The sequence below is a fragment of the Chrysochloris asiatica genome, unplaced genomic scaffold (assembly GCF_000296735.1).
Source record: "Chrysochloris asiatica unplaced genomic scaffold, ChrAsi1.0 scaffold00333, whole genome shotgun sequence".
Classification (NCBI taxonomy): Eukaryota; Metazoa; Chordata; class Mammalia; order Afrosoricida; family Chrysochloridae; genus Chrysochloris; species Chrysochloris asiatica.
In genome coordinates this window covers 2,644,935-2,654,928 of record NW_006408851.1, presented here as the reverse complement: position 1 = coordinate 2,654,928, position 9,994 = coordinate 2,644,935, and the positions used below count along the sequence as shown (strand labels likewise).

The following is a 9,994-nucleotide window of genomic DNA, read 5'->3' as shown; positions in this document are numbered from 1 at the left end:
TGGCAAGGCTGTTCTTTAGGTACTGATATGATCTCCAAGATAAAGTGTTGTTACTATTTATGTTAAAATAAATATAGGAGGTGGAGAGGAAGGCTATTCCTGCTATCATTAATCCTTACACACAGCGACTTGCTTGTGGGACTCCCTCTGGTGGCGTATATGTTTATAGAACGCACTCAGAAAACACTGGTTGGCTTTGAATGGACAGATTTTTATGTCTTTTGGATTTTGAAAAATATAAACATAAAAATAAGTAATGCAAATTCAACTTTAAAAATATAAGAGAACTATATCATGTAGTGATATAGAACCATATATTGTTTAGTAAATAACATGAGAAAAGCATCGTTTGTGTCGAATATTTTTTTTTACACATTATCTAGAAAGACAAGACACGCAAGTAATGGGGAAAGCTAATGTAGTACTATTACTTGGTATAAAACCAAAACACCAAACCCACTACTGCTGAGTCTATAGTCTAATCCAATGACTCCTCGTCAAAGCAGAACTGCCCTAGGGAGTTTCCAAAGCTGTAATCATTTCTCCTGCAGAGCTCAGCTGGTAGATCCAAGCCCATCACCTCTTAGATAGCACGTGAGTGCTTTCATGACTCTTCTGTTATTGCCATTTCACATAGGAACCACATAATTGACATACATATTCATGTGTTTGTTGTATGTGCACTTTGCCTATGTAGTAGTTGTGTACATTGCCTGTTCCCAGACATGGTGAAAGATGTAAACTCAATTGAAATGATTAAATAGAGCAATATACATGAGAAAAAACTTGAGAATAATTGCAAATTCACATAACATATGCTACGTGAGGAGTCCTGGTACGGCGCTGTGGGTTAATGCTCCAGACTGCAAAGCCGTTTGAACTGCAAGGTCGGCGGTTCAAGCTCACCAGCCGCTCCTCGGAGCTCACCAGCCGCTCCTCAGAAACCCTATACAGGGTCGCTATGGGTCGGTACTGACTATGGCACTTAACAACAAAAACAACATGCTACATGAAATCAATTAAAACAAAGGTTTAAATAAGTAAGGAAATGAGTGTGCTCTGATCAGCACAGGCTCCACTTCTTAGACACGTTCACAGAATGGTCTGGGCCCAGCTAAAACCTGCTGCTGCTGCTGCTGCTGCTGCAGGTTTTCTCCTGGTGGTCTCTCTCCACCTCCCTTGTGTGTATCACTTTTGTAAAAATGTTGCCAGAGCCACCTAAAGGAGTTGTCAAATAATAAGCAGGTTCTCAGATAGAAGGATTCATTATGCTGGCACCTGGCTCAGTGGATTCACATCCAGAGACTGAGCTACCCTGGGCTACAAGGGTTTCATAGCAGGCAGGGCTGCCTGCCAAGGGGGTGAGGAGGGGAGTGACGGGGAAACGGGTGTTGGATACCATCTGCAAGTGTTTGTCCTTATACAGAAGCAAGAAGGCAAAGCAGGTTAGTAATGTGGCTTTTTCTGTTGGGGACTTTCAATCCTTTACGTTTCTTTTACTCAGAAATGGCGTGAGTTTCTATCTCACAGAGACTGGTTCACCTAAGAGACCGTACACCACAGCTCCAAGAATCCTCCCCCTTTCAGGAGACTTAAGGCAGTGGTGGTCCTTGAAGACAGTGAGGTGAGCTCATTAGAAGTCTCATGGTTGGTACAAGTACAAATTCTGGGGCTAGAAAGCTGATTTCATTTCCTACCTCTACCACTCCCTAGTCTTGTGTCCATCATTAAGCAAGTTTATCTATTTCTTTTCTGCTTTAATTTCCTTTTCTGTATTTTAAAGATGATTAACTAGTGCCATTGAGTCAATTCTGACTCCTAGAGATACGATAGTAAAGATGATAATAGTTTCTAAAATGTAACATAAAACTTGCCATTTTTACTATTTTTAAGTATATGATTCAGTGGCATTAATTACATTCGAAATGTTGTACAGCTAACGCCATCATCTATTTACAAGCTTATAAAGAGAAATTATAATAATAGTTTAATATTTGTTTTACTAGTATGAGGGATTCAGTGAGTAACTATATGCAAAGTGTTTACAATAGCAACATATAGGGAGCACTTGGTAAGCGTTTTTTACTTTCAGGGATGATGCTGTGATTTCTCCATAGCAGATCTGATTGGCAGTCACCTGACCCTCTCTGTCCCTGTTCGTTACTCCACTCTAGTCTCCCATTGGCTTTTGGCAACGGAACAGGTACTGGACAACTTCCAACAGCCTACAATCGCAATCCTGTCCAGGAAAGCATCTTGTGCATAACTCTCTTCCCAAAACATACACCACAGAGGAAGAGCATCCTAAGATATTTTAGGTTCTGGAAGGAAAAGAATCCCCATTTGGGAGGAAGTAAAATGTGCACAGCAGCTCCTTTTCCAGTTGACTCATCCCTCCCTCTCTCTGACTTTCACCCTCACATCTCAAAAGCAGTCAAACTCTGCTTGTGTCCAAACTCCAGCTGCTTTGCAGGGATTAAAAATTAGCCACCCTCAGAATCAGATGGCCAGTGTCTGTTTTCCTTTCACCGTGTATCCACCTTAACCAAAACCAGAAAATGTTCAATTGTGTTCCTACACCTTGAACAATACTGTACGATATAATTTTTTGTGATAGAAATGGTCTATATTTGTGCTGTCCAATACAGTAACTACTAACTAGTTAGACTTGAAACCTGGTTAGTATTATCAGTTTTAGATTCGAGAGTGCTATAGCAGCCCTGAGTCCCAGAGTGTCACTGCAGCTCTTGATCCTTTGTCTTGTCCAAGAAACCAAGGCCACTTAGAGAGGTGAAGTAGAGTTTCAGATTTTATTAAGCCAGCTGGCTCAGAGGAGCTAGTTTCTCCAGATTCTGAGCCCCAAATACAGGGCAGTGCAGACTTATAGGGGTCAGAATTGGGGGGAGGGGACAGGTTGCAGACCTGTTTGAAGACAGGAGGGAAACCAGAGGATTGGTTCCACTCAGTAACCTGATTAACATTCTAGTTTGACTCCTGGGCAGAGAGGATTGGTCCCACTCAGTAACCTGATTAACATTCTAGTTTGACTCCTGGGCAGAGAGGATTGGTCCCACTCAGTAATCTGATTAACATTTTAGCCTGTCTCCTGGGCAGAGAGGGCAGTGAATGTTTTCACCTTTTCCTGTTCACTTCATAAAGATGTGCAGTCTCTCTCGGAAACTCTCAGAAGCACTTCTACTCTATCCTAGAGGGTTGCTATGAGTCAGAGCTCACTCCCTGGCAGTGAGTGTTTAGTGATTACTGTACTGTGTAGCTCTGAAGTGGTCATCCTGACTCATTTTCCTTACTTGTGCAGCATCCATATTGGGAACCATATTTTTGAAACTTGGTGCTAATGCTTGTGTAGTCTTTCTGGTATTCAGCTGAGTGCAGGGAGAGGGAGCAAGGTCACATTTCCATCCTGATCTCCCTTTCCTCTGTGACTAGAGGAAATCAGCAGCAGCTGGGAGCATGTACCATGGAGGTGGTGTTGAGTTTGCTATTCTACCTTCCTTGTTTAATTGGCTCTCTGAGCTCAGGTGCCCATCAACTTCTGAAGCTCAACTCAGATCTTTCCAACATGCTTCCTTTGGGAGCAAGAGGCTAGCTAAACCCAAGAGACTCTTCACATGTCTGAACATGAGTAAGGGGGCTTGATTTCACAGTAGAAAACAAAATTGGACATCAAGGGGACTGGCCTGATAATGACAGTTGTGACACAATGGATATAGGAGACCAACTCTAACTCTTCCTTTTTTAAGAGCCAACCGAATTTATTTATTTTTTTTTAACAAGGATGGTGCCAAAAGCAAAGAAGGAAGCCCCTGCCCCTCCCAAAGCTGAAGCCAAAGCAAAGGCACTAAAGGCCAAGAAGGCAGTGCTGAAAGGCATCCACAGCCGCAAAAAAAGAAGATCCACACATCACCCACCTTCTGGCAGCCCAAGACTCTGAGGCTCTGAAGGCAGCCCAAATATCCTCAGAAGAGCACCCCCAGGAGAAACCAGCTTGACCACTATGCCACCATCAAGTTCCCTGACTACTGAATCAGCCATGAAGAAGACTGAAGATAATAACACACTTGTGTTCATTGTGGATGTCAAGGCCAACAAGCACCAGATCAAACAAACTGTGAAGATGCTCTATGACATTGATGTAGCGAAGGTCAACACCTTGATCAGGCCTGATGGGGGAAATAAAGCATATGTTCCACTGACTCCCAACTAGGATGCTTTGGATGTTGCCAACAAAATCTGCATCATCTAAACTGAGTCCAGCTGGTTAATTCTAAATATAATTTTTTTCCAATACATAAACATTAAAAAGAGCCAACAGAAATCCCTTGATTAATATCAAGAGGAGAGGGATTAAAGAAACCTCATAAATCATATAAACAAGCCTTTTCCTGATCTGTTACAACTGACCGGACCCCTAGTAACCCCTCTTCCAGAGGCTGGGTCACTGGGATGGAGAGGGGAGGGAGGCTCAGTACCAGGCTTCCTCTGCTCCGATCCTCCAAGGGGGTGGAGAAGGCAAGCCCTGGTCATCCCTTTGGTCTGTAGCTCTTTTGTGTAAGTGCCTGGCAAGGGTGACGTGGGTTCTTTCTGCAGGCACAGCTGCAGCCCTGCTGGGGTGGAGGCAGGTCCCGGGAAGCACTGCCCTCCCAGATCCTCCCTTCAGGCTGCTCAGTGGTAGGGGACATGCACCCTGCTCACCCTGACCCCACTGTGGGGGTTCTCTGTCCCCAGTAGCAGTGAGATGGCAAGTGTACTGAGCTGCTCTCTGCCCAGCTGCCTCCCCTCCCTCCTCTTTTTCCTCCTCCTCCAGACGTCTGTCAGCTACGCAGGTAAGACATGTCTTTTTTTCTGTCCTGGAGAGACCCTAAGAATTGAATGCTCAGGTCTCCTGGGCTTACCTGTTTCGTTTCATTTTATCCTCAAATTATTATGTGAATTGGGTTTCTAAAGCAGGGGTGGGGAAGCTTTTTTTCTGCCAAGGTCCATTTGGGTATTTCTATAATTTGTGGGCCAGAAAAATTATCCATTTAAAAATTAGCTTGCTATAGTTGGATGGCTAAAACTACGGTTGCCTTGGCAGGGTCAGACAAAAGGATAAGACCCACAGGCCAAACGTCCCCCATCCCTGTTCTAAATCAGAGCTTTGTTGATGTGCTTTCCCCAAGTCTTCAGATTAGAATCCCAACTCCTTACTCTGATCTTGACTCAAAGCTTTTCTTAAACTAGTTCGTATCTTCCCAGCTTTGGTTTCTCACCTATAGAATGGGAATATAGTAATAACAACCTCTTGTAGTCACTGAGGTCCCTGGATAGGACAAAAGGTTTGTGCTCAACTACGTTAATCTAAAGGCTGGAAGTTCAACACACCCAGCAGCATCGTAGAAGAAAGGCCTGGTGACTGGCTTCTGTGAAGATTACAGCCAAAACAATAAAAACAAAAATCCTATGGGACTCAGTTCTACCCTGTAACTTACGAGGTCATCATGAGTCAGAATTGATTCGTCAGCAATGACTTTTTTTATTTTGCTTTGATATGGAGTTACCATGACTGTTAAACGAGACACACAACAGGCTTAGTAGTGCGTGTCCTATAGTAAGTAAATGCTTATTGAATGCAGTGTCTGAGAGCCATAGTCTACATGATCAGGCATCAACAGGGCTTTATAGGTGAATTCCATTTTCATTTGCTGCAGAGAAATAAAAGAAACAGAAAACAAATTCCCAATTTCACCTAATAGGGGAAGACAAATCCACCCCTCTCCTTGGGAAATCTCCCCGAGTCTAATGGAGAAGACCAGCTTATCTCTCTCTCGTAAGCTAGAATGGAGTCCTGGTGTGGCACTGTGTGATAATGCACTGGACCGCAAGGTCAGTGCTTCAGATTCACCAGCGGCTCCTCAGAAACCCCAGACAAGTCGGAACCGACTTGATGGCACTTAACAAAACAACAGGTATCTGACTAAGGAGACACACTCCCATAGGAAAGAGACTGACAACATGCACAGCACAGGGTCCAGGACTCCTAGTAAGGGTTGAAGGCACCGAGAAACAGCAAAAAGAGATAGAGCCATCCCCCAGCGTGGCCGACTTCAGGGATGAATTTGGGGAAGCTGGTGCAAAGGAGACAAGAGGGCTGAGAAGTGGTAGAGAGGCAGTGGGTAGTATGGCAATGCAAACCTCTAATGAGAGAGTAGGGAGCAATTTAGCCAAGTCCAAACAGAGAAACTTATGAGAGAATTAAACTTCAAGATGCTGAACCACAGTCCAAGATGGGGCCTAAAGGCTGGGCTGAAGAGTCAGAGACAACAGGTGACTAAGTCAGAGATGGTCAGTTGGTGGAAAGGTGGACAGTAAATGTCAAGATGGCCACATGCTAGAATGTTCTGTCCAGGGAATTCACAGCATCTTCATAGCAGAGATCTTTTTTAAATATATGTTGTTGTTATTGTTGTTAAGTGCCGTCGAGTCGGTTTCGACCCATAGCGACCCTGAACAGGATTTCCGAGGCTGTAAATCTTTACGGGAGTAGATCGCCTCATCTTTCTCCCGCGGAGCAGCTGGTAGTTTCGAACTGCTGACCTTGCGGTTCGCAGCCCAATTCGTAACCACTACGATACATGAAGGAAAATTGAGCTACTCCCTGACTATGGAATTCCATTTAAAAAACAAGTGTCTTCATCCTTCCCTGTTTAAAAGCTGCCCTTCCAATGATGTACTTATTTGTCAAGGTTTCCACTGATTGTTAGACTCTTCTTTGGTGCCTTGGACAGGACAGTTCAGAGTGATCGGACCAGGACACCCTATCCGGGCTCTTGTGGGAGACGAAGTAGAACTACCATGCCGCCTATCTCCTGGGAAGAATGCTACAGGAATGGAGGTGGGCTGGTATCGCCCCCCTTTCTCCAGGGTGGTTCATCTCTACAGAAATGGCAAAGACCAAGATGGAGAGCAGGCCCCAGAATACCGGGGCCGGACAGAACTGCTGAAAGAAACTATTGGTGAGGGTAAGGTCACCCTCAGGATCCGGAATGTAAGATTCTCAGATGAGGGAGGTTATACCTGCTTCTTCCGAGACCACTCATACCAAGAGGAGGCAGCGATGGAATTGAAAGTGGAAGGTGAGTAGCACATATTAGGTATCATCTGTTGGGTGGCTAACATCTCCTTTTAAAATGATCCTCTTAATTGAGATGAGATCCTTCATCCCACACATGCTTGGAAATCGACCCCATAGAAATATTCACAAAAGTCTACAGGAACTCATAAGCTCAGGAATGTCTGTTGCATAATTATTCAGCGTTGAAAAAAAAAATGGAATCAAAGGTAATACTCATGGGGGAATGACCGAATAAATATAGCCATCCATGTGATGAATATTATGAATCATTAAAAAAGACTGTTTAAAGCTATACCAAATGGCTTGGAGCAATTCTCCCAGGCACTAATGAGTAATAGAAGCAAGTTATAAAAAATAGAGAACAAAAACAAAACCCCTGTATTTCTTGGTATGTGTATGTTGTTGTTAAGTGCTGTAGAGTCAGTTCTCACACCAACACTATATAGAGTTTCCAAAGGAACAGCTAGTGGGTTTGAACCACTGATTTTGCAGTTAGTACTCCCATAGTACTTAACAACAACAACAATCCCCATAGTACAGAGAAAAATATAAAACGATACAAGAAAGTTAGTATAGATCATCACTGTGGGTGAAGATAGGACAAGGGAGGCTAGTGGCTTGATACACATTAAAAATACTTACAATTATTTATTTGTTCACACTAAATTATGCATATGTATATTTGTGTGTACACAGAGAAAAAAATTTTTAATTAACCAAAAAAAAGGAAACAAAGTAATATAATACATAGGATAGCAAAAATCCAAAATAATCAATTTCTGATTATTTTATGCCAGAAGTGAACAGGATAAAATTGATAGTTAATCTAAGTATCCAAGTGGACTTTTTTCTTTCCCTGTTTTGTTTTGCGACGTCTTTTGGTTTGTTACAAACAAGAGCATTATTTTCCTATCACTTCAAATTGGTCAAATCCATTACAATGAATTGTTGATTTGTAATGTTTTGTTAAAGAACATTATTGAAAAACAGTCTTTGTATATATAGTCCAAGTGAATAAACAGGTAGACAAATGTTTGAGTATAATTGGAGAAAGAAAGAGGCAGAACCTGTGGATTTTACCTCTCTGTAAAATTGTTAAGTGTCCTTGAGTTGGTGGCAATTCATAGCGATCCAGTAGAGGATTTCCAAGGAGCGAGTGGTGAGTTTGAACCACTGACCACTGACCTTGGGGTTCAAACTGACCTTGCAGTCCTGAGCTTATCCTACAGTGCCAAACAAGAAGTTCAAGGAAACCCGAGGAGGAGCAGTTCTACTGTGGTAACACACAGGGTCACCATTAGTCAAACTTCATGACAAAGGGCTTTTGGTTCTTTTTTTTTTTTTTTTTGGTTTCCTTTCTCCAGAATCTTAATTTTTAACATCTTTTGTGTGATGGATAATTTTGGAGTTCAGTCTTTCTTCTATTCCCAGGACGGTTAAGACATGGACACAGTGAGGGGGAAGAGGAAGTTTTGAAAGATAACTGCCATTTAATTGAAGAACAAAAATATTTTGAGAGCCTGAGCCTCAGACCCTAGAGCAATCCCATTTCCCTGGTGTGGCGCTGTAGCATAAGCACTGGACTGCTAGCAGTCGCTCTTTGGAAACCCTATACCGGTTGCTTTGAGTTAGAACTGACTCCAAGACACTCAAGAACAAACAACAACAACCTCCCCACCTGCAGTGCAAACATCAGACAATCAAGCGGTTTTGTACATTGAGGGTGACTTTTGCAGCGCTGGGACCAGAAGACAGCATTGTATCCCAACTAACAAAGCACTGTTTCTAGGGATAGACTACAAGTGTATGAAAATAGCTTTGTGTGCCACAGAATGTTCATACAGCTATTTTTATTGGGGGATTTTTACCTGCAAAGAAGAGTAACGGTGAGGACCTTTTCCAGTTTGCAGATTTCTTCAATCCTGCTTTACCAGCTCAATGGTTCCCCCCCTTCTCCCCAACACACTCCCCCAACCGGTGAAAGAAAGAGAGGAGAGTGAGAGACAGAGAGAGGGAACCCAGAACCCCCCAAAATAAAAACAAAGCTAACTAAAGTTTTGTCTCAAGGGAGGTCACGTTTTGTTTGAGCTGGTTTCCACGTTCTAATCTCCTTACTCCCACACTGTAGTTTGTATGCCTTAAAGGGTGAAAAGAGACGGTTTTACAAGTAATGGCAGACCACCAGGCTGGCCCAGGAGCTAGGAAGCTGAGGCAAATGCAGGAATAAAATTCAACAGTCGTGTTATTTCTCTAAAGAGTATTTTTTAAATCTCTCTTTCTGACTTTATTTTTAAATTTCTTATTCTTTTGGTGATTTTATTATTAATCATCTCTAACCCTGTCTTTAAACGTTCCATTATTAAAAATTTAAATATATACAAGAATAGAGAAAATATCAGGCATATCCAAGCACCCTGGTGGTTATCAGCCCAAGTTCCAGCTGATATCACCTGATTCCCACCGTCCTCAACTGAATTACTGTCAGGCAAATCCTAGGCAGCATACAACGTCATTGCTTCTTCTTTCATATATATCTCTAAGGTATAATAACTCTTTATAAAAAAAAACACACTTTTATGACAGCTTTAAAATTTAACAGGAAGTTCTTAAAGATCATCAAATACTCAACAATCTATATTCAAATATTCCTGATTGTTTCAAAAATACAGTTTTACAATTGGTTTATTTGAATTGGAGTCTCTGGATGTTGCAAAGGGTTTATGGCCACAGCTGCTAACCAGAAAGTTTGGTTTGGACTTGCCCAGAAGTGCCCTGGAAGAAAGGCTTGCCAATCTACTTCTGGGGTAGAAAAGGGGCAGATAGAACAGTCATTAAAAACTCTATGGAGCACATGTTATGTGC

At 42.5% G+C, this 9,994-nt stretch overlaps 1 protein-coding gene and 1 pseudogene across 2 annotated transcripts in view; both read left to right on the top strand.

Annotated features, from left to right (window-relative positions):
* Positions 1-3,796: 3,796 nt before the first annotated feature.
* Positions 3,797-4,264, top strand: LOC102842461 (annotated as a pseudogene).
* Positions 4,265-4,540: 276 nt separating this feature from the next.
* Positions 4,541-9,994, top strand: part of MOG (myelin oligodendrocyte glycoprotein) — an 18,962-nt gene continuing 13,508 nt past the window's right edge. Inside the window, exons 1-2 of one of the 2 annotated variants that reach the window (XM_006875652.1) lie at positions 4,541-4,844; positions 6,786-7,133. In XM_006875652.1, coding sequence (XP_006875714.1) covers positions 4,757-4,844; positions 6,786-7,133 — 436 coding nt within the window. In that variant the 5' untranslated portion in view covers positions 4,541-4,756. The remainder of the gene's footprint in view (positions 4,845-6,785; positions 7,134-9,994) is intronic. The other variant, XM_006875653.1, reaches the window with a different exon arrangement.